The sequence below is a fragment of the Patiria miniata genome, unplaced genomic scaffold (genome assembly GCF_015706575.1).
Source record: "Patiria miniata isolate m_02_andy unplaced genomic scaffold, ASM1570657v1 HiC_scaffold_9, whole genome shotgun sequence".
Classification (NCBI taxonomy): domain Eukaryota; kingdom Metazoa; phylum Echinodermata; class Asteroidea; order Valvatida; family Asterinidae; genus Patiria; species Patiria miniata.
The window spans coordinates 4,569,537-4,595,131 of record NW_024037076.1 but is presented as its reverse complement, the minus strand read 5'-3'; the positions used below and the strand labels follow the sequence as shown (position 1 = coordinate 4,595,131).

General features: G+C 40.7%; 1 protein-coding gene across 1 annotated transcript in view; it reads left to right on the top strand.

Annotated features, from left to right (window-relative positions):
• Window positions 1-25,595, top strand: part of LOC119720324 — a 77,569-nt gene that overhangs the window by 23,178 nt on the left and 28,796 nt on the right. Inside the window, exons 10-32 of the mRNA XM_038189967.1 lie at window positions 815-1,029; window positions 1,118-1,196; window positions 3,268-3,435; window positions 4,045-4,161; window positions 4,977-5,234; window positions 6,412-6,564; window positions 7,265-7,446; window positions 8,274-8,454; window positions 8,739-8,879; window positions 11,948-12,079; window positions 12,923-13,042; window positions 13,884-14,129; window positions 14,475-14,597; window positions 15,312-15,431; window positions 16,042-16,170; window positions 16,863-17,003; window positions 17,876-18,121; window positions 19,436-19,564; window positions 19,834-19,962; window positions 21,080-21,199; window positions 23,331-23,449; window positions 23,708-23,945; window positions 25,137-25,250. Of these exons, the coding sequence (XP_038045895.1) occupies window positions 815-1,029; window positions 1,118-1,196; window positions 3,268-3,435; window positions 4,045-4,161; window positions 4,977-5,234; window positions 6,412-6,564; window positions 7,265-7,446; window positions 8,274-8,454; window positions 8,739-8,879; window positions 11,948-12,079; window positions 12,923-13,042; window positions 13,884-14,129; window positions 14,475-14,597; window positions 15,312-15,431; window positions 16,042-16,170; window positions 16,863-17,003; window positions 17,876-18,121; window positions 19,436-19,564; window positions 19,834-19,962; window positions 21,080-21,199; window positions 23,331-23,449; window positions 23,708-23,945; window positions 25,137-25,250 (3,600 nt within the window). The remainder of the gene's footprint in view (window positions 1-814; window positions 1,030-1,117; window positions 1,197-3,267; window positions 3,436-4,044; window positions 4,162-4,976; window positions 5,235-6,411; window positions 6,565-7,264; window positions 7,447-8,273; window positions 8,455-8,738; window positions 8,880-11,947; window positions 12,080-12,922; window positions 13,043-13,883; window positions 14,130-14,474; window positions 14,598-15,311; window positions 15,432-16,041; window positions 16,171-16,862; window positions 17,004-17,875; window positions 18,122-19,435; window positions 19,565-19,833; window positions 19,963-21,079; window positions 21,200-23,330; window positions 23,450-23,707; window positions 23,946-25,136; window positions 25,251-25,595) is intronic.

Genomic DNA, 25,595 nt, shown 5'->3' with positions numbered 1-25,595 from the left:
CCAACATGCGTGCACTTAGACTGTTCCCCGGCCTCCCTAAAAAAAATAAGCATGATTGTTTATTTTGAATCACTATTCAATTCAATTCAATTCAAGACGACGTTTATTTCATAACTCCTTTAGAGAAAAACATCAATAGCAACATAATATATTCGATAAATATGTCACAAAAAAATGTAATAAAAGTAAAATACGCTATGAAAAAAAGATAAACTGACTATTCAGCTTTGTGAATGGATGATAATTTAACACAATCATGGCTATGAAAAAAATGACTCTTGTCTTTCTACAAAAAGTACGCAAAATCACCTTTGTCTCCATTAAGGCAACTTTCAAGCATTTTGTTGCATACGTGTAGGTTCCAAATACGGAATTGTTCTTTTATTGATACTTACATGAGACACTTTTGACTTCAGTAAAACAAAATCGAAGCTCATCAAGTCTGAAATTGCACGTTCATGGCCTATTGCCATTCTGCAATAGGCTGGTTGCGTGTAAACATCGTTGTGATTTTGAATTCAGGAGGCCGGATTCAGACCTTTGCACGTCCTACATAATCCTCCAAATGTACGCATGATTCACTGCAAGCTACATGTACCTGTCCCATATTATTTGAAATTCCCAACAGGATACCAGACTAGCGTGCCCTTGCGATGAAACCCGAGAGGTGCACGTGTTTTTGCCCACGCGCAGTGCAGTGGGCAGGTCCAATGGATAGGTCTATAACGTAGCCATGTTGTTTCGTGATATACACGATTGAACGTCAGCTTAGACAAGACAGATACTTCATGATGTATTCCCTTCTTTTTGCCAGGTTGGTTTTGGGGTGATCCCCATATTACCACATTGGATGGTGTCGAGTACACATTCAATGGTCTAGGGGAGTTCATGCTCGTTGAAATTGAGGAGACCGGATTAACGTTTGAACTGCAGGCAAGAACGAAACGAGTCACGGACGCCGAGACTCAAGAACTGACTGATGCTACATACTTCACGGCCTTTTCTGCAAGACACGGCAGCAACAATCGGGTGAGGTTTAACAATAGTCTGTATAGCTTCTGTTTAACGATTTTTCTCTCCAAGTATGCTGTTATATCTAACATGTTTCATTTAACAGATTGAAGTCAAACTCAATGACGACGCTACTGACCTTGTAACAACTGTGAATGGAAACGTTGTTGCACTCACAAGCATTGGTAAGCCTTTCAATTAGCCACTCCCCCTAATAGATCATCTGCATGACATACATTAATTTTATGAGTACAGTGCTTATCATGTTAACATGTATATATCCATACCCCACACCTTTCAGGGTGACAATGACACTTCTCCGAGTCCAAATCACACCTACGGAGATCATTTTCTGTTTCGCTTATTGGACCCGGACCAGTGTTCTAGCCAGGGGGAAATTATAGCGTAGGGGTAATTTTGGTTCGGCGACTAATGCGAGCGCGAAGCCCTTACGGTGTTGGGTCCGGGGCCCGCTTAAGGGCCCAGTAAAATTTTGGACTCTAGATGCCCTGTGGTGCATTTTGAGGCGATTCCCTGCCACTTTCCCCTGATTTTTTTTTAGCAGAAGTGTTTAAAATTATAAGAAATTTTGTTTTATTTGTTTCAATGATTAATACTCTTGCTCCTGTAAAGTTTCTTTTGTTTTCAAATTTTAGATTACGTTTACAATGTATAAGTTGTTCCAAGATTGATGCTTTCTGATGTTTAACCATTTTTAGTAGTTCCTCAATGTTTTATAAAAAATTGGGATTTACTTTGTCAATATTAAGTGTGAGAACAAATCGCATGAACATTTCATATTTCAAGAAGCCTTGTGTTGTGTTACGTAGCGCTGTTAAATTTGTAAATAAAACCATCCGATCGGCAGGGAGAGAAATTGTAAAATTGTGATTGCAATTTCAATATGCTACAACACAATGTGAAGGAGAAATCTCATTTTTGTTATGTTAAAAAATATAATTGTAGATAATGACGATGAGAAATAATCACCGGGAATTGCTTCCTATCCCGGCCGGCCCGGCGTGCGGGCGCGGCGCGGGCCAGCCCACACCGGCTACACCGGCGAACTACGCGACCAAATTTCCCTCAGCATTTGAGAAAGCTACGCATTCGTGGAGCACTAAAAAACTTGCTTTGTTGCAATACTTGCTGATTGGTTTTGTCCTAAGAACAAACAGATCCGTTTTTACCACCAAACTTATTGAACTGTTATTATCAGCAACGAGTAGTGTAGTCAAAAATCCAAATTTTCGACAGCGACATTCTTCAAGAAGAATTCTTCACGTGCGGCCATCTTTGGGGACGGATCCATTGATATCGTAGGGGTGCTTAACCTTTCTTTGGACATCGTTTCTCAAATAAATCCTTTACGAAAAGGATTATGTTTCGGACTTGATAAAAAGTATTATTTATAATTTTAAAACAGTTGAAATGCTTGTAAATATTGACCTTAGGAAAGCACACCCAATAGCGCAAAATGGTGTGGTCCACAGAGCGCTTTGTACGTGACATGTTGGTGACACGTACTGTACGTCCGTACGGAGCGCTGTATCTACGCAGCACAAAACAGCACGTGCTTATTGCTATAGCGAATGCGTGTGGCGCAGCATCACGGTAGGGGTATCGTACGGGGTACGTGCGGTGGGATCGTTGTTTATTTTTTGCTGTGTCGTACGGCCAGTGCGCAATGCTCAAAGTCGCTGCGCTTGTATACGAACAAACGGCAGATTTTTTTTTTTCGCAACCAAAATTTATAGCGTAGCGGTAGCGTAGCAGCGCGCTTTAAGCGTAGCGCTTATTTCCGAAAGCGTAGTGGGTGCTAGCGCTATTTGATGCCTGGCTAGAACACTGACCCGGACACCTTGGCAAAAGTGTCATTTTTAGCCTGAACAGCATCAGGTCAGATCCTACCCGGATTCCGGGTCGGGTCTTACTCGGATTCTGAGTCAGATTTCATCCCAATTCCAAGTCAGATTTGACTCGGATTCTGAGTAAGATTTGATTCAGATTCCGAGTCATATTTTGACCAGGATTCTAAGTCAGATTTTACCCGGATTCCGAGTCAGATTTGACCCGGATTCCAAGTCAGATTTGACCCGGATACCGAGTCAGATTCGATTGGGATTCTGAGTCAGATCTGACTCGGATTCCAGGTCAAATCTGACCCAGGACTTAAGAGTGTAATTTTGTCACTCCTAAGGCATGATCTACAGAAAAATCAACAAATCTAAGCATACCTGTTTTTCCTTTCTGAAGCGTCAGAATTTGAAGACTTGACCGTACTCCGGGAAGCCACATCCCCATTCAGGATACATGCAGACTGGACTTCGGATATCCAGTTACTTTTCCGAGTTGCCAATGGCATAGCTGATGTTGAAGTTGTGCTTCCCAATACTCTAAAGGGCAAGATCAAAGGACTTTTGGGTAAGTAGGATACTTAACCAAGCAAAATCAGTAAGTTAATTGTGATCGTTAAGGTCTTTTTTCCATTGTACGTATGAAAGACACCATTTAGTGCAACAAAATGCCCCGAAACCACCCCGCCCAAAAAAGCAACAGGAGCAGCAGGAGCAGCAGCAATAGTAACAGCAGTAGCAACAGCAGCAGCAAAAGCAGCAGCATAAACAGCAGAAGCAGCAACAGAAGCAGCAGCAGCAGAGGAAGCAGCAGCAGCAGCAGCAGAAGCAGCAGTAGCAACATCAGCAGCAGCAGCAGCAGCAGCAGCAGAAGCAGCAACAGCAGCAGCAGCAGCAGAAGCAGCAGCAGAAGCAGCAATAGAAGCAGCAGCAAGCTTTGTGAAGTCTTCAACAAACTTGTCCTAATTTTGGTCTTTGTTGAATGAGCGACACACTTAACACTGACCACACCAACTATACAGGTCGTAGGTCAACTTGCTCAATATTCTATAGCTACTCACAAACTAAATGGCAGTGAACTAGTTTGATGCCACAGAGTGCAGTTTTTGTAGTAGTCATTGGTATCATAAGCATTATTTTATCGTGAGTGTTAAGTAGCTACGTTACTTTTCAACAGGTCAATGGGACGACGATCCTAGTAACGAGGCCCTACGGCGAGATGGGAACGTCCAACAACCCACAGGACCAAATAACAAAATGCTGGAAAGAGATTACTTTGAGTTTGGCACGACCTGTGAGTTCCTTCAGAATGTTCCACTTTTTTTTAACGAAACGTTCAAAGTGAAGAATTTGTGATAAAAAAATCGGTTGGAGCAGCCAATACTTTTGCCTTAACATTTATAAAAACACGGGTTTCAAAGATGGGGATAACTTGGAGATGGAGATTTCATCCTGAACACAAACTAATTACCACAGTAAGGGATTTTCACTGTACCTATTTGTTCATGTCCTAATCCTTAAAAACAATATGGCACATAATATGACAAGTGTAAAATTGAATTTGAATTAAATACCTTTTATCTTATTCATCCTTTTTTAGTCCTATTCAGCATCATAAATATGTCAAAATATTAAAGAAATTGCACAAATGAAGGATAATTGCACAGTAGGCTTGCAGCAAAATGTTTCACTGTTTGACGTACATGTTTGTACATGTGAACTTGTGTACAGGATGTAAAGTGACTACTTTACATCATTGGCATTTTCTCAGCAACCCAAAGAGCAATTTTCGTGATTTGTTTAGTATTTGAAAGAAACAGCTCTCATCTTTAATCTAATACCCAAAACATTACAATCCACCGATCCCTTTTTTAAAAAGGCAAATGTTTTAGGGTTGCATTTTTGGGGCACCCTGTACAATAGCACGTACTGCCTGGTTTTCCTCACTGGCCAACAACACTTGTGACTATAAGTCACAAGTGTCAGTCAGTCGGTCGGTCGGTACAGAGTACAGAGTCTGAGAAACCATAACCTGGCCTTCGGGGACCAGCAAAAACGATCAATTACTATCTCTGTCTAATTCTTCTATTCCTGTCTCTTGTCTGACAGGGAGAACGACCCCTGAAACGTCTTTGTTCTACTACGTCAACAACAACGACTGGAACACCTGCAACAACCTAGACTTTGTGCCCAAGTTTCTGGAGGACCTTATAGCTGAGGCAACGCCACAGGATCTGGCAGCAGCACGGGAACAGTGCGGCAACAACACCATGTGTCTCTACGATCGCTTGGCATCTCACGATGAATCTATTAGTGCGGCTACACTGATGCAGACTATTGTGAACGAAGAAACCAATCTCATTATCTGTAAGTTAACCAGCACCCGATTTCACGAAGCCCTGCAACGCGTCGCAACTCGAGTTACGACGTGTAACACGTCGCAACTCGCGATGCGTCGTATCTTCCATTTCACGAAAGTTGCGATGTGTTGAACGCGTCGTGAGTTCCTTGACAACAGCTTAAAACATGTCGCAAGTTACGACGTGTCTAGTGGTCACTAGACACGTCATTTCATTTCTAAAGCCAGTTTTATGCCATAAACATTACATTAACAAGATTATAATACTGAGGCAATGTATGTAAAGTTGTAAAATATTCATTGAATAATTATGAATTAGACCGGAATATTAGAGTTGAAATTTCAAAGTAGCTATACAGTCCAATGAGAGATTGTTTTCCTTCAAAATTGCATCGCACGGCTGCCATTTTGTTTTACGTTTTATCAAATTGCAAGCTGAGATCCGACGACTCTTTGTTAAATATTAAACGACAATTTACTGTACACTGACTAAATACATAAAACAGTCACCGAGATGTGCTATAAATACACCCACGACGCGTCGCACTTACGACGTGTTTTGTGAAATGATCGAAGGACGCATCGCAGCTGCGACGCATCGTAGAGATACGACGCGTCGCATCGCTGCGATGCATCGTAAGTTACGAAGAGTTTGATGAAATCGGGTGCAGAAGTCACAATCTTGCTCAACTGGCAGGTTTGTGTAACTGTAGTATCCTTACATGATAGCTATATGTATAGGCACCATGTGCATTACCTTGATCCACATTGGAATGCACAAACCCCAACTTACTAAATGAATAAGGCCCCAACTTGGGTAATATTACACCCTAGAACTACATGTATGTAGCCCTTGATAAGCACAGAACCCTCATGTGATATACTGAGATGTACTGAGACACAATAAACCAAGCAAGCATCGAAGCAATATTCATGTGCTAGTGACAAGCTCACTACATTACAGTAACATCAAAATCTAAGAGAGTAATGTTGATCCAAATGTCAATATCCAGGACTTGAAATGTTTACGAAAGTACATGTAACACCAGTAACACAAGCTGCAACAGATTATATAACAGCCCACACATATTTTATTGCAATTTTGAGATCTTTACTAGCATGGGACAAGTAACTTGAAACATGGTTTGATATTGATGAGTTGTCCCTTTTGGTGCATCTTTGCAGCAAATACGCCACCAAACATCACAACTTCCGTAGAGTCGGTGAACGTCATCGTTGGAGAAAACTTCACCCTCGAGGTAACTGCTACAGACGCTGACGGCCAGGAAATCATATACAACTTACTGGAAGACATTTCAGGAGCATCGATATCCCAGGGTGTGTGCACTTTATGAATGAACACTAGTCCCTGAGGTTTCCCTGATATCTACCTGAGAGATACTTCCAAAAGCTCGGACACGAGAAGTAATTTCACTTTAAGGAGAAGGCTGGGAGGTGCAGAGGTGGTGTATTAAACACATCCAACTGTTAATGTCTGGAGAGGTGTGTAATATTCATCCTCCACGAACACCAACAAGCCACCATAGCCAGTCAGTCAATGGACACAACTTGGACACACGGCACAAGACGCACACACGCCAAACTGGCGAAAACCTTTCCCTTCAGGGTCACTGTAAAATTCCCTGAGTTAATTTTCCCTGATTTTAGACTTTGTATTACCGAATTTCCTTTGTTTTCCAATAACTGGAAAAATGAAAACAAATTGTCAAGGTTTTCCCTGATTTCCAGAGAGGCTTGGAACCCTTTCTACCGCGGTCTAATTGCCTTCTACCAAATTGCCACCAAGTCTATTTCTGAAATTCGTGGACCTTATTTAAGCAATAAACTCAAATCAGATAAAACAGAAAAGTAAAGGTGCATTGAATGGAAGCCTTGAAATGACAAAAGCATTCTACGTATATGTTTTCAAGTTTCAAATTGAAAAAAAAAAGGCTTTGTAACTAAATTTGAAAACTATTCCGTATCTTAATTACCCAATTAGAGTAATGTTTTTATTGTCTTGGGTTTATGTTAATAGATGGTGTTTTCAAATGGAATCCGTTGGACAAGACAAAAGTTAAGCTTGGAATTGTAGCATCTGATGGGACGTTCAACACCTCAGTGCAACCTATCGTCAAGTTGTGTGACTGTCAGAATGGTGGCTCGTGCCTCTTTGACCAGTACACGTTGGATAGTAATATAGCCCTGGATAGTTTTGCAGTAAGATTTTGATTATTATTATAATTATTATTAGTTTAATTTTTTTTTTACAAAGGTTTGGTATTCGTCCCCGCGTTCAAGTGGCTTAAAAAGGATCAGTTATGTATGTGTTTCATCACACAGAGGTTTTACAGAACGCAGTGGTCTAATGATTATGGCATTCGACTCATGAGCAGTGGTACGTTGGTTCGAATCCCGATTGGGAACATGGTGTTTGTGTTCTTTGGCAAGACACTTTACTGCAATTGCCCCTCTCCATCCAGGATTATAAATGAGTACCTGTGCAGGTAGAAACCAGAATGCGCTTATCTCGAGCTGCCTGCAAAAACTGGTCTCGTGGCCTTATGAACAGGGGTAATAATTGCGAAGTGCTTTTTGACCTTGGGTATAAAGCGCTATATAAGCACCACACTATTATTATAAAATCGTTGCCTCAGATTGTGTCAGATATTTTAGCAATTTACCAATTTACCAATTGGTTGTTGAGAGTGTTCTTTGGACTATGGGCCATTCTATAGATTCCGACATCTATGATTCTATAATTCTGATGCTCCAAGAGTAAGGAATTGCAAACTATCTACCATACAAATTTTAAAAAAGTTCAAAAGTTTTAATTATACCGGTAATTGAATGGCAAATTACAAAGAACCAAGGCAACAGGGACAGGGGAAAAATCACACTTTGGACCCTAAATTTATATAATGATCCACAACGTTCCAATATCACTATCAATATCAACTGCAACAGTTTTACTATTGAATTTTATTTACATGTATCAAAATGACATTGTGGTTTCTTCATCAAAAAATGACTTGGTTTTGCTTTAGATTGTATTATGCGAGTGCCCGGAGGGATGGTCTGGGGACTTCTGCCAGGATAACTACGATGCTTGTGCTGACAAGCCGTGTTTCGTAGGCGTCACGTGTATCGACGATGAACCCCCATCTCTCAACAACACCTGTGGTCCGTGCCCCGAGGGTTTTTTCGGGGATGGCAACTTTTGCGAGGGTACGACAAAATAACATTGAACATTCCACTAATAATGTCACATCACACTGGTACAGGCCTTGTGTCATAGCTTGGCACGTCGGAACATCAGAGTTGTAATAACTCGAGTCTATGACTCGACTCGAGTCACAATTTTTGTTGACTCGACTCGACTCAACTTGAGCGAAGGCTACTAAGGCTCGAGTCCCAAAAATAAAATACTGGGAACTTTTAATAAACTCTATCAATACCAGTTTAGCGATTATCATAGTCTATTCTTATTTTTGCTGCACTTCCTATTTTAGATGTCAATGAGTGTGAAATTTACACTCCTTCGAGTGAGGGTGGAATGGGATGTGATCAAGGTTGCGTCAACATCTTAAATGGATTCACCTGTAGCTGCACGGACGGGTACCTGCTGCACGTCGATGGCAGAAGGTGTATCGGTAGGTTGCTTTATTCTGGGCTTCTTTTACAATGAAATGTTGTGGCTGACATCTTGGGGAACCCCAACCTCGTCCCCAGGGTGTTGAGCAGTACGCGCCCAGCACTACCTGCTCTCTCACCCTGGTATTGGATCATTTGCATGTGCAAGATTTTTGAACACGTATGCAAATGAGGAATAGTCTGGTGCCTGCATGTGGGTTACGTTAGCGTTTGGTTTTTGTATGCGGTGTCTGGGGTAAAAACAGAGTCAATTAATTCGCGCGAGCATGGCGTGAGTTACGGAAACACGATTTATTTAATTAACCAAAACATTGTGATCTTATCGAGACAACATGCAGTATCACATTTCATATTAACATGAACAAATTGGAAAGGAAATGAGTATTTTCGAGAAGGCGTGGACGAATGATCGCGAAAACACGTACTGCACGCTGTGAATAACAACACCAAGAACACGATAAAAATGCATTACTAGCCAATTGCGGTATCGAATCAGGATACAGGATGAAAGTTTCTTATCCAGGGCTTAGTTATTGGAAACAAGGTTGGAAATGAATTAAGCATCGAGGTTGGGGAAACCTTGTATTCAACCCTGCACTTGTAACCTGTAGTTCGTGTCACGCACGCGCAGCTCATATTTATTACAACACCAATTACTGATGAGCGAAAAAAACTATGTATGCTTTTTCACCCTTTATGTTGCACATTTTCAACGTCGTGGTCCACTACTGATCAAAAAAGATTATCGATTATTCTTCTTCTCATTTTTATGCCCCCGCGGCGAAGGGGCATACTGTTTCCGCCTTGTCCTTCCGTGGGTGGGTGGGTGGGTGGGTGGGTGGGTGGGTGTGTGGGTGTGGGTGTTCCTGTATTGTATTACGCTCGAGGACAGACAACAAAAGGAGCACAAAGGGGCCATTCATCCTCGAACAACGGTGTCTATTGTCCTCGAACGCCGGTTTGTGCACTAAGTCTATGGGAAAGGTTTAGATCAGGGAACAAAGGAAAACACGAAGCCAATCCTCGGAAGCATAGCAAACAAGTCAGGTGTGTTTACAAACACAAATGCCCCGCAACCGTGACTGTTCCCATGACATAACACCACTCTTTTAACATCAACTTACATGTACCTTGGTCACATGGAATGTTCATTGACAGCATTAGTGTCTTCTGTAGGTTTTATATGAATTAATCCCTAATCCCTATGATCTTAGAGTAAATACAAGATTTTGATTGTTTTAGCCACTGTGACCTTGACCCTTGACCTTTTGGCCCCAAATGCAAAAGGCTTCTTAGGATTACCAAGGACAATCCACAAACCAAATTTGAAGTTCATATGTAAAGTATTTCTCAAGTTATCGCGCTGACAAAATTTCTATTGTTTCAGCCACTGTGACCTTGACCCTTGACCTTTCGGCCCCAAATGCAATAGGCTTCTTAGGATTACCAAGAACAATACACAAACCAAATTTGAAATTCATATGTAAAGTATTTCTCAAGTTATCGCGCTGACAAAATTTCTATTGTTTCAGCCACTGTGACCTTGACCCTTGACCTTTCGGCCCCAAATGCAATAGGCTTCTTAGGATTACCAAGAACAATCCACAAACCAAATTTGAAATTCATATGTAAAGTATATCTCAAGTTATCACGCTGACAACATTTCTTTTGTTTTAGCCACTGTGACCTTGACCCTTGATCTTTCGGCCCCAAATGCAAAAGGCTTCTCAGGATTGCCAAGGACAATCCACAAACCAAATTTGAAGTTCATATGTAAAGTATTTCTCAAATTATCGCGCTGACAAGATTTCTATTGTTTCAGCCACTGTGACCTTGACCCTTGACCTTTCGGCCCCAAATGCAATAGGCCTCTTAGGATTACCAAGAACAATACACAGACCAAATTTGAAGTTCATATGTTAAGTATTTCTCAAGTTATCGTGCTGACAAGATTTGTCCGGACACACACACCCACACACCCACCCACACACACACCCACACACCCACCCACCCACCCACCCACCCACCCACCCACGGAAGGACAAGGCGGAAACAGTATGCCCCTTCGGCTTCGCCGCGGGGCATAAAAACGACTGTGTGTGGGTGGGTGGGTGTGTGGGTGTGTGTGTCCGGACAAATCTTGTCAGCACGATAACTTGAGAAATACTTAACATATGAACTTCAAATTTGGTCTGTGTATTGTTCTTGGTAATCCTAAGAGGCCTATTGCATTTGGGGCCGAAAGGTCAAGGGTCAAGGTCACAGTGGCTGAAACAACAGAAATTTTGTCAGCGCGATAACTTGAGAAATACTTTACATATGAACTTCAAATTTGGTTTGTGGATTGTCCTTGGCAATCCTGAGAAGCCTTTTGCATTTGGGGCCGAAAAGTCAAGGGTCAAGGTCATTGTGGCTAAAACAAAAGAAATTTTGTCAGCGTGATAACTTGAGATATACTTTACATATGAACTTCAAATTTGGTTTGTGGATTGTCCTTGGCAATCCTAAGAAGCCTATTGCATTTGGGGCCGAAAGGTCAAGGGTCAAGGTCACAGTGGCTAAAACAAAAGAAATTTTGTCAGCGCGATAACTTGAGAAATACTTTACATATGAATTTCAAATTTGGTTTGTGTATTGTTCTTGGTAATCCTAAGAAGCCTATTGCATTTGGGGCCGAAAGGTCAAGGGTCAAGGTCACAGTGGCTGAAACAATAGAAATTTTGTCAGCGCGATAACTTGAGAAATACTTTACATATGAACTTCAAATTTGGTTTGTGGATTGTCCTTGGTAATCCTAAGAAGCCTTTTGCATTTGGGGCCAAAAGGTTAAGGGTCAAGGTCACAGTGGCTAAAACAATAGAAATCTTGTATTTATTCTGAGATCATAGGGATTAGGGATTAATTCATATAAAACCTACAGAAGACACTAATGCTGTCAATGAACATTCCATGTGACCAAGGTACATGTAAGTTGATGTTAAAAGAGTGGTGTTATGTCATGGGAACAGTCACGGTTGCGGGGCATTTGTGTTTGTAAACACACCTGACTTGTTTTCTCTGTTTACAGATATTGATGAATGTACTTTGGTAACAGACGAGTGTTCTGAGTTTGCAGAGTGTATAAATGTGCCAGGTGGATACAACTGCACATGTAACACCGGATATAACGATGACAATGGCAATGGAAGATCCTGCTCAGGTAAGACATGGTTATGCTATACATTGGGTTTTAATGTCAAGCCAAAAAATGTGAGGACAAAGAGTTAACACTAAAAAGCCAGGTGTTGTATAACTGTGTGCTGGTAAAAATGATAAACAGATCAAATAATCAATTTGTACCCAAACCTGTTAGGCCAAAACAAAAAGTCTCCTAATTCTGGTATGCGCGGATTGCGCGCGCGTCACCGTAGCCATGCGCGTCGGCAAAACGAAAAAGTTTTTTTCAGTGTAAGATGATGTCTCAAACTGCCAAACTCACTGGTTTGACTGGAATCCTGCTGCTGCACAATTTTAACGCGTTTTTAGATGGGGTTACAATCGAGTATAAGCTTTATGTGGCCTCTCTGGACTCCCATATATTTTGCACAAATTTAGTCGGGCACCATTTGCAGTCATCAGCAAACTTTTGAAAAGAAGAAAAAAAAGAGAAAGCTGCGTCACCGCACCACTTTTGGGGCAAGCTCAAAACCAGAAACCGGAGACTTTTTTTGGGACCTTACAATTTCGTCTAACGTTATCATCATTATCCGTAACATCTGAGCATTGACAATTTAATCTGACTGTTAACTGATCATAAAACCACACTTTCAAAAAATAACTTAGCAGAAAAACATTTGGAAGGTTAAATAAAGTAATCATGGGAATGTATCTATAATAAATGATTGATGGGAAATTTTCACTAGCGTCAACACAAACAAAGCTTCAACATTACTCCTACTGGGTTCGCTTTAAGAATTATAATTTGGCCAAATTTGGGTAGAGTCAATCAATTATTCCCTAACTTATAGTCAGTCAATCTGTCTTTCCAATCTTCTCTCCATAGACATAAATGAGTGCAATCTACAGAATGAATGCAGCAATAATGCTGATTGCAGAAACACCGCCGGTTCATATGCCTGCTCATGCCAGGATGGATTCGAGGGCAACGGGGAGACATGTGCAGGTGCTTAGACGTCATGTTTTATTTCAATTGTACCAACTTATAGTCTAGAGGCTTTTCTCGTTTCTTGAGACCATATCAATTTTGCACAGGAACTGCTTTACATGCTGGTTACAATGTACATTATTCCAATGGCATTTTCGCTGTGTTCACATAGAATTTAACTGTTGGTGGTGTTTCTATAATGCTCGAATCATTGTTTTCCATTTGTACATACATGTATAGTATAACATCTGTATGACTAAACTCATGTAGGCACACAAAATGATGCCTAGATACACATGTAAGGAAGAACAAGGTTTATTGTTTGGTTAGAAGTTTTGTTTCATGTATGTATTATGTTGTGCAGCGAAACAAACTAGTTCTAATTTGTCATCACGAAGTCATCCTAAAACCTGATAATGGCGCGGTAGATGTTACAAACTTGTATTAGTGAGGGAATAACTTATGTGCTTTGCCGGTTTTAAACTAGTACGTTTAAAGCGGTTTGGGGTCTGGGCGAGGATAGTGGCCCGAGACGATGTGGCGAGAACGCGGCTGTGCCGGAGTAGGGCAAATTTAGGACAACAAGAAATACGGACTCTTTGGTAGTATTGCGCATACCGAAGTGAAGATTGAACGTTCAACCAAAAAAAGGGTAAAAGGGACCAGATTTTATAGGAGTCCAAATTTCATTGACACCGAAGAAGTGTTTAAAACCAGCCAGTCAGTGTTTTATCAACCGTTTAAAACCACCCACGTGACGGGCTCTCGACCAATAGGAATGGGTAAACTGTCTGAGGAATTTACAAATTTTAAATAAAACTCTTTTACATTTTACCTGCTCCTCTTTTGTTTTTACCAGATGTCAATGAGTGCACCAGATCATTGGATAACTGCCATGAACAGGCCACATGTTCCAATACCATTGGTGGCTTTAACTGTACGTGCAGTGAAGGCTGGCTTGGCGATGGAGTCACGTGTGCCAATGAGAATGAGTGCGACCGTGTGGTCAACGTCTGCCACCTGCAAGCTGAGTGCACGGACACGACGGGTAGTTTCACCTGCGAGTGCTCGGCAGGTTATATCGGCGATGGACAAACCTGTTCAGGTGGGTATAGTCTAGGATATAAAAGCCCTGTTAATAAGCTTTCGTTTAGTACAAGTCTCATATGAATCGTTTGTGTACTTTTCAAGTTTCAAAAGTTTGAATACAGGCATCGTTTTAAATTTCTGTCCACGGATCACAAAAAGGTACGTGTTCTTTCAACAAAACGAAAACAATTTACAAACATCCCTATGCAGAACTTCACTATTAAAAAAAAATGGTCTTGACATTTGGGTTTTTTTTTTTTTTACTCATCCTGTACATGTACCCTCAAAAAAACTAATTCCTTGTGTTCTTACGAACACATTCAGCGTCACACTGATTTGTCTCTTTTCTTTTTACTGTCAGACATTGATGAATGTGATCTTCAGCTTGATGACTGTGTCCAAAGCTGCAATAACACCGAGGGATCATTTGACTGTTACTGCAGCCCAGGATTTTCACTCGATGCTGACCTCAAAAACTGTACAGGTCAGTACAACTGCTTTATTTGGATATGGCTGAAATTCTCATCTTCCGTTATAATAGTAAAGTAAAGTCTGTCACAAGCCCATCAGGCCGGCATTTATCTCTGGTTTCAGTAACATGAAACAACTGAGTATTCCCCCCTGGACGGGATGCAAGTCAATCGCAGGTTACTCCCCAGTTAATGCTGGTAACCTTTTATACTTCTGGGTGGAGAGAGGCAGTTGGGGATGAAGTGGCTTGCCCAAGGACACAACATATGACCAGCAGCTGAATTCGAACCCTTGACCCTCTGATCATGAGTCACAAACGGGAACTACTAATACACATTCCCCACTATAACTATTGAGCACAAGTTAAAAAGTATCCAAAAGGTAACACTTTTTTTAAGTTACTCAGATTGATCACATGATTTGAACTCCTGAACAGTTGTGTAGTTGGCAATGTGTTTTGAACTAACGTGCACTTTTTATTTGTATTTTTTGTGTGGTAGTTCTTTGGGGTAAAAGGGCCATGAAAATGCTTAATAATAATGTAAATTGCAAAACCAATAACAGATTTTCTAATGTTGGCCTATGTACAGTATAGGCTATATTTCAGATGTGTTATACTGTCTTTTCAAGATGCTTTATGTAATCATTAATACTTTAAGTAACAATGTGTGATGAAAAAGACTGTTTTTCATTGTTGCATGGTACCGTTTCTATTTGTAATGTATAGCGGACAGTGGGTGTGTCAATGCTACGTGTATCAATGGAGACTGCTATGATGTTGGCGGTGTTGCTGGCTGCATTTGCTATCGTGGATTTGCATCAAATGAGTCGGACCTGATATGCGAAGGTGAGAATGGGTTCTTAAATTTAAAACATAACGTGAGCGTATTAAGTATACATTTGGATAATAAAGAATTTCAATGGCTCCTCAACGTGATAAATGTGGGGTCATATATCCTTGGCGAACTTCACCTAGATGTTTTCACGTGCATCATATGATTAAGGGACATAATGATTGTGCGAAGAAGACCTCGATAAATGTCATGAATAACACTGTAACAAATTTTAACGTTCAATTTAAAGCAATTTTTATGTTCTCCGTTTTGAAATAACGTTGCACACTGTGCAATGTGAAAAAAACAGGCTACATGCATGTATTGATTTTATCAATTTTAATGTTCAAATCCTGTTTTATTGTATTACATGTATTACTCCTACTGGGACCCATGGCAGATCAGTAATGGTTAAAAGGACTGAATTGACTGCTCAGTATAAAGAAGAAATTATTTAATAAGTAAATAAATTTAAAGTTAGTACACGAGCCGACGTAAATATGCAGCCGTTAAAGCGAAAATGCCCTGTACTCGTAATTATGGAAAAATTATGCAATCGACTACAACACTGGTCAAAATGTACTAATTATGGCTTGCCGTATGATGTATGTTCATATGTTATAGACATTGATGAGTGCAGCCAACAACAGCACAGCTGTGAGGCTGCTGATCTTTGTGACAACACCATTGGTGGCTACCAGTGCACATGCAGGGATGGGTACGCACTCGATAATGATATGCGAACATGTTCAGGTAAGGGAATAGACATCCTAATCGAAATGATCAAGATGTATATTGTGACTAACTCTGGGAATCCTTTGGTGTACCGGTAGCAGTTATATTGGGATCAACACATCCTAACTCAAAACAGAAGAGAAATGTAACTTTTACACTGATTAAAAGTAGAAATGGACAGGCATAGACTTATAATGCATACTCAAACACATTCCTGCAATACATTCCTCAACCCTCCGATAAAAACATGTTATTACTTGGGTCAATATTGGCCAAGACCCCAATTGATTTGTTAACAGTATGCCAGGAGGCAAGAAAGGAAATTTTGACCGTTTGTGACCTCTGAAATAGCAGAAAGGTTAGCAGCTGCAACGTTTAAGTAATACTCCTGTAACGTAAAAACTGGCACTTTATTGGGCAATCATGTTTCTCTAAACTGAACATGTACCCGGTATGTTTGATAAAAAAAGCCTTGATTGGTACAAAACTGTGCATTTGGCCAAAAAGTGTCACTGGCTATCTGATACCAATAAACGTCTTCCCTTTAAACGAAGTTAATTCAAGCAAACACTCATATTTAAAAAAAGAAATGCAATTTGTTCATCATGTTCACATTTTTGCAACATTAAAGTGTTTTCCCAAGTGCATCCCATTTTTTTTTTGATAAAAAAAGGACTTGATGGTATTTTTTTTAATTACGACTTGACCAGACATCGACGAGTGTTCGTTACCGCAAAGTGATGCGATGGCTGCTACATGTACGGATAATGCTGTATGCATAAACGTCCCCGGCACGTACAACTGTTCTTGTATCCTCGGATTCGCTGCTAACGATACCGGATTTTGTGAAGGTATTTTTGTTCTCCAGTTTTTGCAGCAGCTTATTTGGCTGAATTTCGCAATCTCAAATAAAGACAGTGCAGACGGCAAGACCCTGAAGGAAAATATTTCAGAATAAGCGAAAGGAATCTAAGAAATGTCTTCCCTTAATGAATGCAGGCAGCCTCAATTTATGTCTGTTAAAAGCATACCCCTTGCTTATAATACATGTACCTACCAGGTATCCTGCTTTTATGCAGGAAAGTAACATCTTCAGAATGTTACGTTGGCTCATTCTTGGGACCTCGGTGTATGTTTTTACCACTTATATGATAACTGATTTGGACGTGAATACAGCGACATTAACACTCACTTTTCTCCTTCAAAACTGCTAAAATGGAATTATTCATGTACTGGAATCCTTTACTTTAAGTGATTAAATTATTACTTTTATTGATTTCTGGTAATGAAACCAAAGATGCCCAAAAGCAGAAACCTGTTGAGAGCAGATGCAGGGGTGTGAGTAACCACTGACAAAAAATAGCCGAAAACAGCTGAAAAAGGTGTAAAAAAAAAGCTGAACTTTGGAAATCTCTTATACTTTGGTACACAGCAAGTGAGGGAAAAAAAACCCTGAAATCCAACACACAAAAAAAGCTGAAATCAGCTTTAAAGCTGAGATTTCACACCCCTGCAGATGAAGAAATGACAGTTTTAGACGTGGGAGGAAAAACCCCAGAAGTATATTGTGGGGAAAACCCACAGAATCAGGTAGAAACTGAAAACCCAATCCACATGTGGACCAGGGCAGGAATCGAACCCAGGCCACAGAGGTGGAAGGCGAGGAACGAACCACCGTACATTGTACCAACCTGATTCCCAATGTTGTTCTGCTGTAATACAGATATTGACGAGTGTAGTGGGCCGTCCCCTTGCGGGCTCAGCAGCAGATGTGAGAACAACGAAGGGAGTTTCCTGTGTGTGTGTCCTGCTGGCTACTACGGCGATCCTTACAGTGAGTGCATTGACATTGATGAGTGTGAGACCACACCTGATATATGCGACCCAATGGCAACGTGTAGCAACCTCAACGGCAGCCATGCATGTGCGTGTTTGGACGGCTTTGAAGGCAACGGGACTAACTGTCAAGGTGGGTATCATTATCAAGTACTTTAAAAATACATTTTGCTGACAACAAAAAACATCAAAATTTTAAGCTTACAATCATACTGCAGATTTTCCGAACAAGGAACAGTTATTTGTTGTAGACAGGTTTGTGTGAGTGTGGCCTAGGGTTCGTGACTCGAACATGATCTGGAGTCAGCGGTTTGAATCCAGCTACTGGCCATTATGTTGTGTCCTTCGGCAAGGCACTTCACCTCCATCCAGGAGTATAATGGATACTGGTGTTATATGAAATTTGGACTCCTAATCTGTTTCCTTTTTACCCCATACATGGACCCCTCACACGTGACTTGTCGCTGTCCTCAATAGTTTCCCCTAGGCACGCGCAATAACATCAATGAGCCCGTATTTCGAAGAGTCCAAATTCCTCACAACACCGGCTTTAGCTTGGGAGTATTTGTAATGGACTTGCTTCCCATCCAGCAGAAATATCTCTTGTTTCTTGCCACTGAACTTGAACCCAAGGTGTTAACGCCGGCCTGATGGCCATTGGCTCGTGCACAGATTTAACTGTAATACTACATTGTAATAAGACAAGATTGGTATTTTCCCACTCACAATTACCGGAGAAACAAAAACAAATTTGTAAGTTAGGTTTTTTAGTGCAAGATGTAAGAGAGTGGATGTCATGTCATACCATGTATGGGTTGAAATGGTCATATCCCCAGAGGAAATTTCCTTTGGCCAATGCTATGTAGTTTAGAGGCAGTCCTTCTGTTTTGAGGCGTGTGATCACACCCCCACGCCATCACACGCCTAAATGCTTCCTGAGAAGTGTGAATAATCGCACGCCTGAATCCCTCAGTACCGCACACCTTGGCATACATTTACGGCATAATTATACTTCATAATTTGTGAAAAATAATGTTGGTGAAGGGAAAACGGCTTTATTGTAAACCAAGATGAATATTATGAAAAAAACAAATACCAGATTGTTCAGTCCCAACTTGGACAATAGAATCACGCACCTAGAAAAATCACACGCCTAGAAAAATCACACGCCTAGCAAGTCACACGCCTAGAAAAATCTAGGTGTGCGTTTTTCCACACACCTGTGATTCTCAAATCAGAAGGACTGTAGAGGCTGATGAAAATAATGGTAACCCTTAGAAAATTATTTGGGGCTGAGGCACGGAGAGATAATGATGAGAAACTTTGGTAAGAAATGTGACAACACCATCTTGTTTTGTTCTTGGGAAATTACCAAAAAGGTTAATCGCAATCACATGTTTTGTAAACAACATGAAAATACATGTAAATTTGATGATTTGTGTTTCAGACGTTGATGAGTGCGCCCTCAGCTTATGCAGCCCAGATTCGCAGTGTACTGACACCGAAGGCAGTTTCTATTGTACATGCAACAGCGGCTTCATTGCACCAGACGATTCCACTGGAGTAGAGTGCATTGGTAAGCTTTGGTGCTACGGGTTATACCCAGACTTGTGTTTCATTGCCCTTCATAAAAAAAAATCACTTTATGAATTGCATTTAAAGGCAATAAAGACACATTGGCCATACAGCCTTATACCAAATTATATTTTGGTGAAACAGACATACTAACAATATGTACAACTGGACGTGGATACGATATACCGGTACCTGATACAGTTTACACAATATAAAAGAAAAACAAAAAACTAATCGCTAACCACTTAATTGTGTTTTGCTCATTTTTAGATGTGAATGAGTGCGAACTCAACATGGACGACTGTGCCGAAGTGGTGTCCCAATGTGTGAATAGCAATGGAAGTTTCTCCTGCATATGCAGTGATGGCTACGAAATGAGCATGGGGGGAATGTGTGTAGGTGAGTCGTTGGATAAATGATTAAATAAAGTCATCATCGCTGACTTAAAGGACATTGGGTCATGGAACAGCCCAATTGGGCTACAAAATGCGCTTTTAACGAAATGATGTTAATCGGAAAGAACATTTAAAAGTAGGATATAAACATCCACACAACTACCGGTATTCTTTAAAAACTGGGCGTTTTTGTGCTATTCCCTGTACTATGGGTGCGAGAACGAATATCGGGGTCCACTTTTGCGACCCAAAAAAGTTGAGCTGTTTGTGTGCTAGTTGTGATTCCAGCCGTAAAGTGTTTTTGCCTTTTGCGGACGTCGAAGAAAATTTATTTTGTGCATTGGTGATTGGTCACTGCTGTTCCCGAGAGACACAACATGTATCGTACACTGAGAACGAGAGGAAAAACGTATTGTACTCCGTCGTGTCCGATGTAAACAACCGGGGTTTTTCATCTTTTCTCGGGAACAGTTAGACATTAGGTTGGTTTCCTTTCAACCACATGTTTGAAATAGGATAAGTAAACAATCGAAACATGTAATTTTCGGGGATTTTAGTACCTAGTGCCCCTTTAACAATGGTCTGGATGATAATACAGTGTGTATCAAAAAAAAATGCAAACAAACATAATGGAATGCCAGACGTAGAATGTGTAACCAAGATATAGATAATATAGGTATGATTTCAAAGATACGCCTTTCCACTTTAAAATGAGACATCAAACGTCAAAATCTGATAACTTTTGATAGAGTTATGAGTAACTCTCCAAGAGAGGTCAAATTGACCATGGGACCAAGTTTCAATTTTAGGCATTGGACAAAGGTACATGTAGCCTATTTGCCTCAGAATATCTCCATCAAAATGTGTTCTGTGAGTCAACACAATTCTAAACAAGTTCTTGCTATCACATCATGCTAAAATCTTTAACATGTAAACATGTTTACAAACTGAAAGCAAGAAAGAGATACATTCAGTTTTTTTCTGTGATTATTAAGTCAACCATGGAAAAACCAAGGTGCCATATCGTGAATAAAAAAAACTTACTTTACTTTATTTTGATGAAATTTTGCGTAACCTTCATCAGTAAAAAGAAACTTGGTTGTTTGTTTTCTTTTCCGCAGATATCAATGAGTGTTTGACAAACCCCTGCTCTGGAGCGGACGTTGTTTGTGCCAATCTGCCTGGCACCTATGATTGTCAGTGTGCACAAGGATTCTATCAAGATGGCTCCACATGTGCTGGTAAATATTATGATGAAACAATCTTTATAATTCTGTTGCTTGGCATGTTCCGGTACGCAGTGGCGTAGCCAGGAATTTTTCAGTGGGGGGGCGCTGGGGGGCTGGAACATTTCATGGGGGGGCGTCATGCAGGGGCATCAATCGCTTTTCAAAAGTGGGGGGGGGGGGGACATACCTTGATCAGAACTGATGCGCGAAGCCCTTACGGCGTGGGGTTCGGGGCCCACTTGAGGTGTGATCTGAAGCATTTTCTTACCACTTTCCTCCATGCTTTAAGTAATATTTTCTTAGCAAAAGATAATTATTTGAACATCCTTTTCGAGGTTGGAGTCATTGAATGAGCTATCGGTATTCTGAGCAATAGGCATGGGGTTCGGGGCCCGCTAAGGGCCCCGAAAAAAAATTTGATTCTCAATGCTCTGTGGTGTGATCTGAGGCAATTTCTTACCACTTTAATCAATAATTATCTTAGCAAAAAAGATAATAATTTAAACATAATTTTCGAGGTTTTCTCAGCTAAAGGCATAAGAACATTTTTTGAACATTGTTTTCGAGGTTGGAGTTATTGAATCAGCTACCAGAATTCTGAGCTATAGGTGTGGGGTTCGGGGCCCGCTTAAGGGCCCCGAAACATTTTGGATTCTAAATGCTCTGTGGTGCTATCTGAGGCAATTTCTGACCACTTTAACCAATATTTTCTAAGCAAAAGATACATTGTAGTACATAATAGGGCCCTGTAAATGAGACACGAGTTCAAAAATCTGGGGGGGGGGGGGACATTTGATATTGTGTCCCCCACCCTTCAAAAAGTGGGGGGGGGGGGGGGGACATGTCCCCCTGTCCCCCCAGGATTGACGCCCATGGCGTCATGTAGATCAATGATAATTTTTTTAGAAACTCAAAATCTTCGGGGGGGGGGGGGGGGGGCGACTGGGGGGGCGACAAGGTTTCAAGGTTTCTGTCGCCCCCCACGCCCCCCCCTGTGGCTATGCCACTGCCGGTACGGGTACATAATGTATCCTTGCTTTAGTAGACTTGCCAATTTGAGGTTTTGCATCCACGTGACCTAATCACGTGAATGGTGAAAGATCTGCCATTTTGGAGTCTACCGCGGCGCTCGATCGATTGATGTACAGTACATGTACACTGCCTAACGATTAATTGCATTGATCATTTTTGGATGGAATTTTTTCCAAAAAGTAATGAGTTGACCCCCCAATAAATGAACAGAAAATAAAAGGTGATGAAACAAGCTTTAATATGATGTGTGTCTCAAACACCTTGGAGGGTTGTGAGTATTTTTCATGAAATTGAGAAGTGGGCGTATTCATCACTGGGGTCTGTGGCAGGTTATTTACTATAGTCTGCAACCATAGACGTCCAATATCATCTCCATTATATAATGCAGATCAATTGTGTCCACTGACCTGTGATGTCACGTGAAATTCCTCAATCCTAAAGTTCCTCAGTATAGCTTTTTTTGCTTGTCCCAGAGGGCCAGCTAGTGTTCTCTTTGCACCTACCGGTATCTCACTGACGGACTGACTACCGTACCTGCCTATCACTTGTGAGCCAGGCAGTGCTGTTGTGAAGGATTAACCCATTAACCAATGAATTACCTAAGTCTGGCCCATTGATGAGGGGAGTCAGGTTGGCGTAGTGGTACTTTCCTCGCCTTCCAACGCTGTGGCCAGGGTTCGAATCCCGCCTGGGCCTATACACGTATGTGGATTGGGTTTTCACTCCCTACCTGATTTGTGGGTTTTCTCCAGAATATTCTTCTGGGCTTTTCCTCCCACCTCTAAAACTGTAATTTCTTCTCATTGTCTCCTCTCTATAGCTTTCGTCAGGCTTTCGGGCTACAGTGGCTAGGGTACTTTTCAGGAATCCTTGGTTTCATTACCAGAAAGACATAAAATAAAAATAAAAATACAAAAAAACTTACTAAGTTTGCCAATTCTTTTTTAAATCCAGCACTATGAGAGGTGGCAAGAGATTTAATTGCAAACAGAGTTCATTTTTATTTCGCAAAAGATCTGTGGCCGAAATTTGCTGTTCATTTTAATTTCACTGAAGCCAATGTTACTGTGATGATCGGTGATCAAAAACATATTTCTTTTCTTTATTGCAGCCGGATTTTCCTACAATGCTTCGGCCAGTTTTGTTGATGTAAGCGGTGCCGTTGTCGCTGGAAATTTGTTTAATTTGCTGGCAAATTATGTCCAATATCTCCAAGATTTGAAGAATGCGGTAAGTTCTCTTTAAATGTCTGCATAGTCCCTGACACTTAGACTATACGGAGTGAGTCAAAAAGAAAGTGACCTTATTAGAAAAATGTATTATTACCCTTCACCATGCAAACCTTTAAATCTCGCCTTGTATCTCTTACCGGTATCTTCAAATTACTTTCAACCTTAGCATGTACATTTCTCGGCATGCCTGATTCTGCTTATAGTATTTTTGTGTCACCTTCAAAGAAACACTCTCTGCGTTGTTGTTGTTGTTTAGACCGAAGCTGCCTTTGAGTCCTCCAGTATTGCTGGTGATTTTGGAGATGTTGTCGTCAGAGATATTACACGGATCTCTGACGCTGAGGCAGTGGTCCGATTCTCCCTCAACTTTCGGATGTTTGTACCGGAAAACACCATTGTCCAGGCATTCCTCATGCAACTCACGGGATCCAGAGGGGGACAGCTACTGCCAAACCATCGACTCATTGCCGAGACATTCATCGTTGGGGAACCAAGTAAGATATAAAAGCGTGCCCCCCCCCCCCAAAAAAACACATTATCCCTAAGAAAATAACTTGGCATAATTTCTTTGACATGCAAATAATTCAGCAAGTTCAGAAACATGACTTATGTCGGTTTTTGCAAATCAAACAATGCACAAAATGTAAAGAGTTTCTTTAAGTTCTAGATTACCTCTAGAGTCGTGGCTTCCAAAGGAATATAACATGTGGAATTACAGTTGAACAATGTATTCAATTTGCATACATTGCCACTGACAACCAATCCAGTAACAGCCTATCAATTACAGTTGGACAATGGATTTAGCTTCCCTAACCTACAGGTAAATTGCCATTCATTGCTATTCATCGTCATTGCCTACAGGTACCAATCACAAAACAACCTACCAATTAGACATTAGAGCACCTAATCTAATTAGCATACATTGCCAATATCCAATCAATCACGAAACAGCCTACCAGTTACAATTGGACAAAGTTACCTAATTTTGTTTTAGTTACCTAATTTACACGTACATACATTGTCATTGTCAACCAATCAGCCTATCAATTACAAGTGAACAAAGGATTTGGTTTCACCAACCTAATTTACATACATTGTCATTGTCTACCAATCAAGAAACAGCCTACCAATTACAGTTTGACAATTTCAGGATTTTGCTTTTCTAACCTAATTTCCATACATTGTCATTACCTACCAATCACAACACAACCTACCAATTACACGGCATCCTAACCTAATTTGCATACATTGCCATGGCCAAACAATCAAGAAAAAAGTCTACCAATTACGGTTGAACAATGAATTCAGCTTTCCTAATCTGATTTGCATACATTGTCATTGTCAGCCAGCAAAGAAACAGCTTACCAAGTTTTTCTACTCTGCCAATTAACATAATGTTTCAGTCCCAAGTACTTCTCAGAAAAATGGACACGGTGAGGTCATAGTTTGCTTGACATGAATAAAGTATTTTGTGGCAAGATGACACGAGTTGAATGTTTCTCGTGTTTTGGAACTTTTGGCAATAAAACTTCAATTGACTGTGTGTACATTCTGTCATCAAATGGACAGTTTGTGCGGGCTGAACAGATGCTTGTTTTACTTTTACAATTTGTTGGTGTCAGCATTGCATGTCATTAATAATCATTTATTAAAGTTGGATTTGTGTTTTGTTTTATTCTGAACAGAATGTGTTGATTTGCCTTGCATGAATAATTCGACATGCACTGAGAGCAACACGGCGGCGAGTGGTTACTTCTGTAACTGCCTCGCGGGATACAGTGGGACCTTTTGTGAGATTGGTAAGACTTACTCATTGCTGAAGAGGTATAATTACAGTATCTGTGCTGATAACCCTTTCCCTGAGCAAGTTGTTCTTCATCTAACGCGATTTGTTACGAGTCCCTTGTGAATGATTTCAGATAAGTCATACACAGGATGACCAAATAAAAGAAAACCGAATGGTGCCCCCCTCTTTTTACGGACGTTCTGCATGAAACGCTATCAAAATCTAGGATGTGAAAATAGTAAAATCCCAATGAATTAGCTTTATAGTCCCAATGAATTAGCTTTAAAATACCAATGAATTAGCTGTATTTTAGTAAACGAATCTTTCATATCGCTGATGTACTTTCCAAGTTATGGAC